The 15,516-nt window shown below is 38.4% G+C and overlaps 1 protein-coding gene across 6 annotated transcripts in view; it reads right to left on the reverse strand.

Moving 5' to 3' along the window:
* MRTFB (myocardin related transcription factor B) overlaps window positions 1-15,516 on the reverse strand; it is a 177,725-nt gene that overhangs the window by 45,237 nt on the left and 116,972 nt on the right. For all 6 annotated transcript variants that reach the window (XR_014794803.1, XM_084881107.1, XM_084881111.1 and 3 more), the window contains 3 exons: window positions 6,532-6,597; window positions 3,933-3,988; window positions 2,767-2,842 (listed from right to left, as the gene is read on the reverse strand). Coding sequence is in view for 5 of the 6 variants with exons in the window: in XM_084881107.1 (XP_084737233.1) it covers window positions 2,767-2,842; window positions 3,933-3,988; window positions 6,532-6,597 (198 nt within the window). In the remaining variant the exon portion in view is untranslated. The remainder of the gene's footprint in view (window positions 1-2,766; window positions 2,843-3,932; window positions 3,989-6,531; window positions 6,598-15,516) is intronic.

The following is a 15,516-nucleotide window of genomic DNA, read 5'->3' on the forward strand; positions in this document are numbered from 1 at the left end:
TATAATTAACTGTGGCCCCAATCTTGTTAAGTAAAACACTCCCAACAATAGAGGATGACAGGTTGCGAGAATTAGATCATGCACTCTTAGATGGATATTTAAATGCTTCTGCTAAGATCTAGGTAGAGCAGTCTTCTGCCTTCCTCTTCTCTCCCGTCAACACAATCTTCGTGATATCAGGAATATGTTTGGAAAGAATATATTCCAAAAATAAATACTCAGAGGCTGGTATTTCGGTATATTGCTGTCCCTAGTCTTATTACCACCTCATTTCCATTAGGCTGAGGCTGGATTTTAGCTGCTGAACTTCAGAAAATAATTTAGACTTTTGCTGCCAAATATCCAAGCCAATAAAATTGGGATAATGTTAAAATAAGTTGGGGATGGTTTTAAGACATTTTAAACAGTATAGATGACACATTTTTTTCTTCAAAAATTCCAAGGACAGATGTCTTAAAAACATCACTTAAGGTTCATTCATGTACATGATTAGGTTTTTAAATATTGGGTAGCCTTCTTTATAAAAAGCAAATATGATTTCTTTTGATAGTTTTGGCCTTGGTTTTAATTATATTAATAAAGTCTGTTACAGTTAGGGGTAAGATGAAACAGGCAGCATTGTTCCTCCAAAAATGCCTCTTATAGGTCATGAGGTCTGCAGGCAGAGAAAGAAGTAATTTACTGGTAAGTGACTAGATAAATGTCACTTACCAGTTAATGTATCTAGTCACTTACCAGTAAATTACTTCTTTGGAGGCTCACTTATCCCTGCTAGCTGGTAGCTGCTCCTGCCCTACCACTGGAGTATTTTAGTTCAGTGGACTTCTGAGAACACAACCGGAAGAGTTTGCCAGCCAGAGGCTTCCACTTCCTGCCCCTGATATGAAGACGGTCACATAATCATAGATTCTTTGTACTAGAAAAGACCCTACTTGAGGTTGTAGAGACTAACTTTATGCTTGTAGCTTCTTTACAATATCATTAATATGGTGTCAGCCTGTACTCATCCTCATAGCAGCCTCTTTATTCCATATAGAGCACTTTTCTGAATCTGTAATTCATTTATTTTGTTTGTCTGTCGGTGCCATTAGAATGTAAACTCCATGAAGACAGGTTCACTTGCTGGCCTCTGGTGTCTAGCTCACTGGCCAATCACTAAACACCTCTGATCACAGCCACGATGTGGCTTCCTGAAGAGTCTGTATTTTTAGGGTATTATTCCTTACGTTGAGCTACAACCTAATACCTTACTATTAACGTCAACCTAATTCTGATACTAAATCTGTCATCAGGCAAGAGAGAACAGATCTAATCTTTCCTCTACATAATAATTGTATCTGAATATTTGAGGAATTTTCAGGTTCTTTCTGTATCTTTTCAAGTTTTAACATACGGAAGACTATCACAGGGTCAAGCTCCTTGTTTTGCTCAATAAATTAGTCAGAGAAGCAAAACAAGGAAAGAAAATGTAACTTGGGAAATTTATGGTAGTGATACCAGCTTTCAAGAATGCTCTGTATTCAGCCACTGTGGAAAACAGTGTGGAGTTTCCTAAAAAAATTACAAATGGAACTGCTGTTTCACCCAGTGGACCCACTTCTGGGAATATATCCGAAGAACCCCGAAACACTAATAAGAAAGAATATATGTACCCTGATGTTCATAGCAGTGTTTACGATAGCCAAGGTCTGGAAAGAGCCAGAGTATCAATCGGTAGATGAGTGGATAAAAGCCCGTGTGGCTCAGGTGGAGAGTGTTGGTCCTGTATACCAAAACATGGTGGGTTCAACCCCTGATGGGATCGACATTTCTTACATCAATGTCTGTCTGTCTGTCTGTCTCTCTCTCAGCTGTAAAAAAGGAGCTCTTTCCTTTCGTAATAGTATGGATGGACCTGGAGATTAAACTAAGCGAAATAAGCCAGTCAGAGAAAGACAAATGCCATATGCTCTCACTTATATGTGGAAGCTAATGACCAAAATAAACTGACGGACAAAATATAATAGGATCAGAGGCATGGAGGCATGGAACAGACTGACAGAGCTGTGAGGGGAGGAGTGTAGGGGTGGGGGGATGAGAAGAGATTAGCCAAAGAATAGAAATGCATATGTGTAGCCCATGGGCACAGGCAACAATGGTGAAGGCAAAGGGGGAGCCGGGGGGCATGTGTAATAGTGCCAACCATAATAAAAAAAAAGAGTGCCATGTCTTCAGAGAGAAAAATATCCTGGCCTTAGCCATTTGTCTCAAGAAAGATGAAATAGAATTATCCCTACCAGCTTTATAAGTGATGAGGCCAGAAGAGAAAATTTGATGGACTGAGTAGAGGGTGTTTAAGATAATGGTCAAATCAAGCTGGATTGTTGTGGGCAAGTAGCAACAAAGCAATAATGTAAGGTATGGACATTCTACCAGGCAGACATAACAGGGTCCAAGTAGCTGAAAATCTATGGTTAGACTTGTGGCTATTGTACCCTTTATTACTTAATGAGTGGGCACATGTCTCTTGCTGAAGAAGAATTCCTTTGGACTGAAAATGTTTTTCCAGAACAGTGTGATAGACACCTATGTACCAGCTGGTTGGGGAAGAGTCAGTCGATCAGTAGGTTATTTGGAGAATCAAACCTTTCCCATGTATCTAACATAACTTTGGGTTTTCATGTTGCTATCCATGGAGGATGTCAGCCTGTGGGGTAAAGTTATTAAATGGGAATAAAGAGAAATGGCGGCATTCTCACATAAAATAAGCAGAAATAAAACTTTTACCTTCTAAAATGTGCATCCTGACAAGTTCAGAACGATCTGGTCGGCTTCGAATCTTGTGCTTCAAAAAGTTTTCAGTCTTAAAAAAAAGAAAAATCTTGTCATAAATTGATTATGACTAATTGTGGTTTTACATATTTTTCTCTCAAGGTACTCCATTTAAATTAATTGATACCCTTTTGGTCATGATTTTGAGAGAAAGAGAAAAGTAGAAATTAATGCTTTGAGAAACTATTATCCAATATATGATTTAAATTGCAGCCTTCAAAATTGTACAAGGACATAGTATATGCTGGTATAAAGTAATCAAGTTATGGACCTTTATTTTAAAACTTGGGAAAGGCAAAGGCTCATAATTTTAAAAACTGATTTTTGAACAGACACATTTAAATATTTAAAAAAATATAAACTTCAGGTCAAGTAAAAAAAAAATCCACCTAAATAATAATTTACTAAAATTACTCATATATTTTCTTTGGTGAGTTCATATCCTTGATCAGATTTTCTTATTCAGAATTGTACTCAACTCTAAACAATAGAGTTTTATATTTTGTAAGACCCTAAGAGATCATTATTGCATCCTGAGAAAATTCTAAAGGAATTTTTGGAAAATGCTTTTCATAAAACATGATAGAAGTTTTTCCTAAAACAAAAAGAAAAATGTGCATATTAGTACTTTTAAAGAAAAGTAATAAATATCAATTCGGTGTGCAACTATTATGGAGTCAGCTCAGAATAAAACAGAGTGGCTTGTGGCCATATTCATTCATTCGGTCAGATTCTCCTACCCTTGGTCAGATGTACAGGTAACACAGTAGGGTCTGTGTCCATCTGCTGGGGTAACAAATGGCAGAATTACTTCATTATTATTCTGAAAATTGGTTATGCTCTGAAAGCAAGTAAGCAAAGAAGTATTTTTATATGATTTGTCTTATATATATATAAAATTAGTCACTAGTTTTAAAAACAAAATTTGAATGTCATGTATTTTCTACCAACTTCCAAGATAAAATTAACCCAGGATATATTACTCTATATGGCATATATCTTGCAAATTCACTGCAGTTCCTCTTTTGACATATTTAGGAGTAAGATTGCTACTTGTCCCCTGGTACTTTGAAATAAGAGAGAAGCAGAGAAGTAGAACATTTTAAAGTGAGATTTCTTACTCTGGCTCGTTCCAAGCTTTTTATCTGCTCATGGAATGCTGCTGGGCTCTTCAAGGCTGGGAGAGGAAAATAAATTGGTTCCGTAGTATAAATAGAGGAGTTAATACTTCAGTCAAATGTTACAGTATTTTCTTGATTTTTCTTCTTAACCTTATTAGTTCACATCTACAGTTCCATTTATTTACTAGTTCCTTTAGGAGATCTGCAAAATATGGAACCTTAAGTGTTTCATAATTAAAACTATATGTTTCACCCCTAGCTGGTTTGGCTCAGTGGATAGAGCATCAGCATGTGAACTGAAAGGTCCCAAGTTTAATTCTGGTCAAGGGCACATGCCCGGGTTGTGGGCTCAAAACCCAGTGGGGGATGTGCAGGAGGTAGCAGATCAATGATTCTTTCTTATCACTGATGTTTCTATCTCTCTCTCTCTCTTCCTTCCTCTCTGAAATCAATAAACATACACACACACACACACACACACAGAAAAACATTCCACACTATATATTTTATAGGAGCATTTGAGATCTTGTTCCCTGACATACATCAGTTTAGCTCAAATAAACTTAAAAATTAAAAAAACTATGTATTTCATAAATAAAACAAGTAAACTTTTAAAATGAAGTTGTATATATAATGACAATGCAAATATCAGGTTAGATTAGTTCCAACCAATTGCTGGGGGAAATTACTATCACCAAGAGAACTCTAGTGATTCCTTGACAGGACTTTATTGGCCATATAAGCTATTGGAAAAAGCCCAAATGTTCTTAGGACATTTAACCTTGAGTGATCTAACCTTGAACATGAGACACACTGCACTTCATGTTGTACACATCTATTATTTACTGAGAACCCACAACAGGCTTAGTCCAGTGTTCTGTGGTCAATCACAATTATATTACTGTTGATCATCACAACAATATCCATATAAATAATCCTAATGGCCTTGCAAGGTAGGCATTAGCCCCAGTATAGATGAAAGGCTCCAAGAAGTAAAATGAATTCTTGAAGTTATATAGCTAGATGGTGATCAAAGTTATATAGCTAAATGGTGATCAAAATAAATCTAGAATTTTGAATTTGAAAGGTTCATGCTCTTTCTACCACACCACAATGCAAACCACTCTAAAGACATAGTGATTCTTTAATATGTTCAGTGCTAGTACATTAAATATTCCAGAATCCCAAAGTGAGGGTAAGCAGTGCTTATTTACTAAGTCCTTGTCTACTGCAGTTTTTCTACCATTTATCTTTGCAAAATCTTTTGCATGTCCACCACTGTCTGATAACACCCTGCACTTATGACTACAGGCAGTTAGATGATGTGGGTGAGATACAGGACTAGCTAGGCTCACTTAGGCTGTCATCTCCAAAAGTTGGCCCATCAACTCTTGTAATATTATTATTGTCAGCTCTGGTACTTGAAGCACTGCAGAGACTCCCAGCAGCCAGCCCCAACAGGTTTGGCTAGGGACCAACTTCTAAAAGCGGAAACCAGCTTCTAAAAGTGAACTGGCTTAGCAGTGGTGTCTTAAACATCATAATTTGTACCTATTTGATTGATCCTGTTCATAGTCAGGAATGTAGTGGTAAAGAAATCTGGCAGATTATTAAACTAGCTTTGACTCTGTCACAATGCTAGCTTAAAAATATTTAGACAATTAATAGTCCAGAAAAAAAGTTTCAATGGGAAAAATTACTGCAGAGCAAAACTGTTCCTTATAAACCAAAAAAGGAAAAATTAATGATTCAGAAGACTGGGAAGTATACTAGTAAATGTATTTTGTAATTTTCTTCCTTTCTCCCTTTCTCCCTTTCTCCCTTTCTCCCTTTCTCCCTTTCTCCCTTCCTTTCTCCCTTCCTTCCTTCCTTCCTTCCTTCCTTCCTTCCTTCCTTCCTTCCTTCCTTCCTTCCTTCCTTCCTTCCTTCCTTCCTTCCTTTCTTCCTTTCTTTTTAAAGAAAAAATCCATATAAATAATCCTAATGGCCTAAAAAAAACACCACTCTTCCCCTTTAAAATATGGCATCATCTTCTACTTGATGATTAAAGTTAAAGAAGACAACCTGGACAAATTTCCTAAAATTAACCAACTCTCAAAAAATGAAGGATTGAAGCTTAGAGATAGCTAGTTGGAAAATATCTGTACTCAGGCAAGGAAGATTTTATTTACTATAAATAGAGTATTTATTAGTCCTGTAACTAAAACACAATTAATATTACAGCCCATACTATAGCATAAAAGATAATTTAAATGATTTAAAACAGAATAAGGTTTTGAGTTAATTTTATATGCTACTTTTGCAAGTCTAAGTAACACTGGATCCATTATGTAGGATTACTTCAATTATTTAAAACTAAAACAGCAGTTGCAGTTTGAAGCCTAATTATAGAGTTTTAAAGGTGTTCCTCCATATAATAAAAAATTTGAGTCCAATTTTTAAAAAGCATCGAGTTTTCAATAATTAAATTAGGTTGGCAATGCTGAAGCCTGGTTTTTCTTATAAACTTATCTGGTAATTACATATTGATTACATGGATACAGGTTCTTCTTGGACATGCCCATTGTTACATTAGAGAAGACAGACACTTGAATCTTACGTGGCATGATGCCCTGGTCCACGAGCTGTTCCCGCGTCCGCCTCTGTTGCAGCCTCAGCTGAAGCACTGTGAAAAGGAAATAATTATCACTGGAGTTCAGAGGCAACTGCAGGTGGCAACTTTATTAAACATCTTCTAATTCATAATGGAATACGAATACTACCTGGCACCATCCAACCTGTAAAAGGAGAATCAGTTCATGATTTCTGCCTGCTTGGTGAACACTGACATTCTCTCCGAATACTTTGTGTTAAGTTAGTTAATGATGTTAATTTGCTGAATAAAGCGAATTATTTGTTGTTTAAATACTATCACATAGTACTTGCCAAATAAATAAAAATAACTGGCTTATATACTGTCTTATTTGTAGAAATAGAAATATGAGATTTCTAAAACTTCCTTGGTTTCTTTAAAAAACTGGTTATGGCAAAAATGTATTTTAAGAACATATTGAATTATTTGGAGGGATTTACTCCATGTGGAACAAATTTTAAATTGATTTAATGAAGGTTAACTGCATAATAAAAATTAGACCCATGAGGTATTACTAACAATCTGAGGGAAATTTTCTAAATTAAGAATTTAAAGTTTACTAATCTTTGCACAATATAAGAAACCATAGCTCGTTCTACAACTTCTAAGGAAGTCACAAATTGATAGACACATTACAATTTTTTTGACACATTACAATTTTAATAAAAAGAAATCATTAGAACTTATAAAAAAAACAACAACAGGGTATATCACAAAATGTGTATATTTGCCAATTTAATAAAAACAAAGTTTTGTTCTCAATTTCTTAAGTGGATTCCTTTCATAGCATCTCTATAATTTTAGCTGGAAAATTAGCTAATTTCAAAAGAGGAATATATGAAGAAACTTTAAAATTTTTTTTCCTTGATTTACCTTACATTAAATTTTAAGTTTCCACTTTTATTTTTATTTCAAAACCTTGAGGAAAACCAAGGTTAGGATTTTAAGTATCTGCTTAAGGGTTGTCAATATGCAAATGAATAAATAAAAAAATAAATAAATTTCCATGTGCATTTCTTTTTTTCTTTTTTGTTACTCCTCACCCAAGGAAGGATATATTTCCATTGATTTTTAGAGAGAGTGGAAGGGAGGGGAAGAGTCAGAGAGAAACACTGATGTGAGAGAGACACATCTATTGGTTGCCTCCTGTAGCACCTCGATCAGGACCGGGGAACCTGCAACCAAGGTACATGTCCTTGACTGGAATCAAACCCAGGACACTTCACTCCATGGGCTCTATCCACTGAGCCAAACCGGCTCGGGCCCCATGTATATTTCTTAAATGTATGGAAGGACAATAAGAGAATTTTCTAATAAGGGGTGATGGCGGGAACAGGAGCTAGCTTAGACCAGTCTCTTACCTAGGCTCAAATGCAATGCATGGATGGCTCCTACTTGCAACAAACCTGAGGCCTGAAGACAAAGGGCCTATGGCCCTCAAGCCTTTGTTTTTTGCTTGCCATGTGCTGACTATAGAGCAAAGCACAATCTTAGGTATATTTCAAAAAGAAAGTAGGCTATAAAGCATTCTTAAATTCACTGGTAGATATGAATGTCTTCCTTTATTAAGTACTGAAAAAAAAAGTTTTTTTTCAGTACTTAATAAAGATTCATGACATCCCATTTAGAATTGAAGCAATTGACATAAGATTCTATTACACAAGCAAAAGCAAAATTTAATAGTAAAAAAAAATGTATGCACATGTTTCTCATATTAAAATGCTTAGTGATATTTTAGATTAATTATGCTCTAACACAAAGATCTTTTCCTTGATAACTTACAGTTTATTGAGGATAGTGTGTTCCCACTGTACTTTACTAGGAACAAAAATAACCAGAGTCGACCTGTGAATCTGATAGCACCCAAATGGCTGCATACTCTAACATTCTTCTGTGAATACTAAAGTTAATGCTTGTCTGAAATTAATGGTCATATTCAAGAGGTAGAATCCCATATTCCAAGAAAAGGAATACTGAGAGGAAAAAAAGGTCAGAACAATGTCCAGTTTAAAGGCTGACACTTCTGGAACACGGTGGTCCACGTCTGTTGGAGAATCTCTAGCAGTATCTTTCTTTTCTCCCAAGGGAGATCTCAAAGAAAGGAGTAAAATATAAAGGGTAATGAAAACATCAATCCCCTTCTTTGGTTTAAAGCAAGCAAGCAAGCAAACAAACAAACAAAGCACCACACTTGAGAAATGTATCAAATGCAATATATATTTTTGGGCTAAGGTGTTTTGAAATGATGGATACATTTGCAACCAATTGATGTGCAAACCAACACTGAAGGCAACAGCTTGATAGTCTTGAAGCACCTCCTGATTGTATATTGGTCAACTGCCCTCATGCACCTTGACAATAACCCTGTTAACTGCATCATCTTTGATTAGAAATCATACTTTCATGCTGATGTGTTAAGGTATCTGCTACCACAAGGGTAACACAAAATTAATGCATGTCACCAATCATCAACTGTTCAAATAAAACAAAACACAAATGCAAACCAATTGTGTTTCCTATCCAGTTTGATGGCAAAACAGTCAATCTAACTTAAGCCTTACCCCTAGAAGATGAGAGATCAATTTTCCAATCAATGCTCTCATCATGCCTATATAATCTTCCCAATAAGTAATATCATTATACCACAAAGCAGTATGGCAGGCAGCCTTCCAAGGCGTGTTCATTTATTAAGACACTAGTGGCCTGGTGCATGAAATTCGTGTTCCCTCAGCTCAGCCTACACCTTATTCAATTGGGGATCCCTTGGGGGATGTCCAACTACCAGTTTAGGCCCAATCTCATAGGAATCCCACAGGGATCGGGCCTAAACCAGCAGTCAGACACCCCTCTCGCAATCTGGGACTGCTGGCTCTTAACTGTTTACCTGCCTGCCTGCCTGATCGCCCCTAACTGCCTCTATCTATCTGCCTGCCTGCCTGCCTGACTGCCCCTAACTGTCCACCCTTGCCATCCTGATTGCCCCTAACTGCCTCTGCCTCAGCCCCACCACTGTGGCTTTGTCCGAAAGGAAGTCAGACATCTGGAAGATGGCTGGTTGACCCAATCTAATTAGCATGGTATAGATTATATAGATTATATAGGATAGGATTGCTTAAATGGGGGGGAGGGGCACTTTTCAGCAGGAGGAGATGCTCTTGGCAGACAAAAATACATAATCTCTATATCTGGACTGCTAGTCAGCCATATGCACTATACCGCCAAACCGGTCATTAAAATATTGAACCACTTTCTTACACCTTACACTAAACAGCTGTTGCCCTTAAAACCCCTCCTCAGTCCCCACCTTAGGTTCTGCCTTTGCAGTTCACACAGATTAGGTTCTGATTAGTCAGTTTCTATGCTAGTTAGCATCAAAATCTCTGCCTCCTAGGTAGCCATTGGCTCCTTGATCACCCAGATTTTGGTTCTGATTGCTGGTTTCTATGCCACTCAGCATCAAAAGCTCCACCTCCTAGGCAGCCACTGGCTCCTCACAGTTCACCCAGATTTGGTTCTGATTGGCCATTTTCTATGCCAGTCAGTGTCTCTGAGTCTACCTCCGGGCCTGATGAGAGTGGTGGGGCTGATCAGCACCCACCCTGCGGCTGCTGGCGAGGCCCGGGAGAGAAAGAGAAGCAAGAGCTGATCAACAGCTGCCACGGAGGCTGTGAATCAGACCCTGCTTTTCTCTCTGGGCCTGATCTGCAGCCCCCTCGGCAGTTAGTGCTGGGTCACTGCACCTGCACTGATTGCAGGAGACTGACTTCAGTTGTTCGGTTATTTTGGATGTTATGGACCCTGGCTCTTTATAGAGAGCTTATGAAGAACATGAATGGAAGGAGAGTCATATCACCAATCACGCTGTTAGGACTGTTAATGACATGCTTGATTTAGCTTTAATCTATCACAATAAGTGGGCATTATTGGACACATTCTACTAAATATGAGGCACAATATACACCATTAAAAGCCAGGGTACATTACCACTTAGGATTAATGTTAAAACAATTATAATATTCATTGATATTAAATATACAAAGTCACTCATAACCTGATAGAGGCTCTTCTGAGAACAACTAATGGTTATAAAGAGTACCCATCAAATAGGGACAGGCTCATAATTATGGAAAATATCAAACTTCTATTTAGTACTTCCCACTCATCACATTCACAAAAAATTCAATATATATATAAAAAAATAACAAATTATATCTGCATCTTACAGAATGCTGAAGGCTGGGAAGAACAAGGCTTGAATGATGTGTACAGCTTATTGTACCACTACATGGGAGAACTAGAATTGGGCAGAATTTGGCTTTCCAGTACTGTGAAGGGAGAAGACCCTCTCTTAATGATCAGAAGCATTCATGGTTGGGATCAATATTTTTTATCAAGTTTCTCTGGGACTTATATGAATTAAGCCTAGAGATCTTCTTCCTCTCGTAGTAGCCTCCACTTTCATGTCTGCACAGGGAAGGCCCAGATCATTGCATGATACTGCATATGTAGCACAGTTAAGTTTCTTAAGAACAATGAATAAACTGGCTGATCTCTGGAAAACCTGACACTGCCTGTGTTGACAAGATTGCATTTCTAAAAACTCAAGACTACGCACTGGTCCAACACTGCTTTTCTACGGTGGCAAGTGGGTAGTGATGGTAGTACAGCTGCCTAAGAAGAAGTTTCCTGAGCAATGGCCTTGGGTCTGAAAACTGAACCCACGAGTATTCTCTTTGTGTGCCTAGTTGAGTTGATGAACTGTGCTACTGGACTGACATAGCTTCCATTCTAATTAGTTAATTGACAGAAATCCAGTATCCTCCATGGCCATCTTGCCAATAATTACAAGTCTATAGAATTCTCAGGGAGAAGAAAAAATTCAAAACACTGAGTGAGCAGTAACATCTTTTCAGAAAACAAAGGACAGAGTGACAGGGTTGAAATAGAATTCATGTTATAAATGCTCACCTTTGAACATTTTCAAAGACTATCTTTATCTTTGAAAAATGTATAAACAAAAATAATCAAACTTATGGTCCTAAGAATTTCTTAAGTTTAAAATATTTGGGTTTAAACCTGATTAATTTTCTCCAAAAAGGGGAGGCAGCAATTAAGTATGTATATTCTCACTATAAAGCTAGTATGTATTCTCAGTGCAAAATCAGGTCCTATAAGTTCAGAATTATCTAATAGTTCTGTATTTCCTGATGATAAAACTCACAAAAGGCATGAAAAGGGTCCTCATCAATAGGAGAGGAGGCTCTAGAGCCAGTTGCTGACCATGACATATGTATCAACTTCGAAATTATAGATGAGTGAGAATATAAATACATACTACTTTATATCCATTGCACTTAGAGATAAAATTTTTAATTAATTGTTGGATTTTTCCCAAGGTGATGTGTCTTGTTATCTCTTAGGGCTAACATTCATGGTATCTTATTACATTTCAACAAAGAAAAATGCATATAATTTTGAAAATTCTACTTAGCATTTTCCTTGTTAGAATGAATAAAAACAATATTGTGTCAACAGAAGTGTTTGAACTTGCTCTTTTTTTTTTATACAGGAAAAGTAAAATTTAATTTTAAAGACCATTTACAAAAATGAAAGGTAGCTTATCTAATGGTAAAGATAAAATGTCATTCTTATTCAGCATCGTAAATAGTTCAGATATTTAAAATTACCTTCTTTTAGTTCCTTTCTCCTGCTTCTTAAATTGTTTAAAGTGCTTTCAGAACAAAATCTTAGGATTAGTCTTCAGTATGAAAAAACCTTAAAATATCATGCTGTCTTTCACGTAATACTTATATCCACTTCAAAGTTCCCAGCTGCTTTTGAACCCAGATGATATGTCTATTCCTTTTTGTTTCTATAAGTAGAATGTTTGGAATGTTGCTTTATTATGATGTAATTAAAGTGCTTTTTCACTCTAAAGAAAAAAAACAACCCTATTATGCAACATTTTAATAATAACATATAGCGATTCAGTATGAATTGAATAAGCCAAAACAAAGCATAGTTTTAGCCTAGGTTTGCAAGGGGATATTTGAAGACTATATTATAAAAACAAGGCAGAAATAATACTTCCTAGGAAGCAGAATGGCAGGCAGCCATGATCTTGGCAACTCTTTATAAATAGTTAGTTATGGGGTATGAAGGAGGGTGAGTTGAAGAGGGGCGGGCAGATGAGCAGCTGTCTGCAAGCTAGAGAGGATCCAATGTATGTTATTTAATTATAAGATGCTGGACAAAAAAACTGCAGAATCATGAGAGGTGAAAAAAAAAACACAAAACACAAAAAACCTGAGCAGTCAAGAAACTGTTGGGTAAAATAGAGGTAAAAGCAAAGATGGAAAACTAAAGAACATTCTTGGAATTGACTATGTATTGACTCTGAATCAGTATCAGGCCAAAAACAGAACCTGATTTTTAAAAAAATATTTTCAAACAGATATATAAATGAATGAAGTTGTCGGTTGGCAAACATTTATTATGTATTGTTTAAGCACTCAAGTAGACCATTTACTGAGATAATGAGCACAAATTGGCCATTAGGGAGTCCAGTCTCGGATATGTCTGAATTGGAAGTAGAAATGTGCAAGTGACAACTGGCGGTAGGGTCCAGATTTCAGAAGGTAGGTCTTGCTAGAAGATTGAAATTTGGAAGTTGTGACTTATGTAGTATGTGCCAATGTAGAGAATAGAAAAAGAAAAGGCAGCCGAAACCGGTTTGGCTCAGTGGTAGAGCATCGGTCTGCGGACTGAAAGGTCCCAGGTTCGATTCGGGTCAAGGGCATGTACCTTGGTTGCAGGCACATCCCCAGTAGGGGGTGTGCAAGAGGCAGCTGATCGATGATTCTCTCTCATCGATGTTTCTAACTCTCTATCCCTCTCTCTTCCTCTCTGTGAAAAATCAATAAAATATATTTTTTTAAAAAAGTTAACAATTTATAGATCAGCTAGGGCCATGGTTGGCAAACTGCGGCTCGTGAGCCACATGCGGCTCTTTGGCCCCTTGTGTGTGGCTCTTCCATAAAATACTATGCTGGGTGAGTCTATTTTGAAGAAGTGGCATTAGAAGAAGTTTAAGTTTAAAAAATTTGGCTCTCAAAAGAAATTTCAATCGTTGTACTGTTGATATTTGGCTCTGTTGACTAATGAGTTTGCCGACCACTGGGTTAGGGGATGAAAATCCAATAAAGGAGACAGAGGAAGCTGCCTGGGAGAGGAGGAGCCTGAAGGGTGTGTATAAAGTGTTTCTAGAAGGGATTCATGATCAACAGGGTTAAGTATTGCTGTTTCGGTACATGGAGGAGCTACTTTTTGGAGTGATGAATGGAAGTCATACTGGAGGAGGTGAAGGAATAGAGAAGGAACCAGAGTGTGAATGACGTTAATGGAAACAATACTTTCAAGATGTTGCTCATGAAGGGTAGGAAAGAGGGTGAAAAGCTTGAGAAAGCATGGAACTACAGGTTGGAACACACTTGAGCAAGTTTATAACTAATGAAGAGCAAGAGAGAGGAAAGGGAAGGAAAGAGAAAGGAAGAGAAAGGATGGAAATGAATATGGGTGAAAATGAACAATTGAGATTAAGAGGCAGCCGGTCCCTTGAAGGGAAGGAGGTGCAGAGCATACAAGAACAGCCTCTGTTAAGAGACATTTCTATCATTATAGGAGGCTAGCAAGGACTGGAGATAGCTGTAGATAGGTTTATAGATTTGGTCTGGGAGGTCCAAATGATGGCTTTTATTTTCTCAGAGAAGGAGGAAGAAAGGTCATCTGTTGAAAGTGAGATGAAGGAAAAATTAGTTTGAAGCCAGTAAAGGAGGTCTGAAATATCACTGCAGGCGGTGAAGAGCAAGTTGAAAAGAAACATGGTTATTTATTACAGAACATGGTTATTTATTACAGAAAAGCTCCAACTAATAATGACAACAGTTTGGGGGAGAGAAGTCAGTCAGGAAGCTGGCAAGTCACTCACTGGCTCTATATCATTTTTATAAGAGAAGACCACGAGATATGAAATCAGAACTTTGGCAGTTCTTTTTAAAGCTTATTATATAAAACTAGAGACCTGATGCATGAAATTCGTAGGCCTTTCCCCTGGCTGCTGGCACTGACTTCCTTCTGGCACTTGGGACCAGGCTGGCTTCCCTCCGCCCATCTGCCGGCACCAGGGACCCAGGTTGGCTTCCCTCAGGCTGCCCGCAGGCACCTGGGACCCGAGCTTCACTCTGGCTGCCGGCACACACCCAGGCTGGCTTCCTTCCGGCTGCCCACAGGCACCAGAGACCCGAGTTTTACTCTGGCAGCTGGCAGGCACCCGGGTCACGGGCTTCCCTCTGGCCCTGGCTTCATCCAGAAGGTCGTCCAGTCTAATTAGCATACTACCCTTTTATTATTATAATCTAGAGGCCTGGTACACAAATTCATGCACTGCTGTGGTCCCTTAGCGTGGTCAGCCACTCCTGTTCATTCTGGCCCTTGCTGCTCCTGCCATGGGCTCGTGCCCAGTCACTGCAGAGGAGATTCCTTCTCACCAGCCGTGAGCCTTGTGTCTTGCACCTGTCCTGAGGTGGGTGGGGATGGCTGGGACTCGACTGCAATCGGCCCTCTGGGCAGGTGGTGAGATGCCCTTCCCAGCCCAGAATCTGGATCTGTCCCGCTGACCTTTGCACCAGTTGTGGGGAGCCACCTGGCAGACACTTTTATATCATTTCTTCCTTGCAGAGTGTCTAGGGAGGGAAGCGGCTGTGGTGCCCGAGGCTGATGGTTCTGTTGGGATCGTGCCAGCGGCACAGGTCTGTCGGTGTCTGGCCCATTCTCCAGAGATCGGACCTGCAGGACTACTGAGGGAGTGAGTGGCTATCACGGGAGTGGTGGGTGGCTGGAATGGGCAGTCAAACTGCACAGCACTCCCGCTGTAGGAGCACCATTGACCACCGA

The sequence above is a fragment of the Pipistrellus hanaki genome (assembly GCF_964339955.1).
Source record: "Pipistrellus hanaki genome assembly, chromosome: 4".
Taxonomy (NCBI): domain Eukaryota; kingdom Metazoa; phylum Chordata; class Mammalia; order Chiroptera; family Vespertilionidae; genus Pipistrellus; species Pipistrellus hanaki.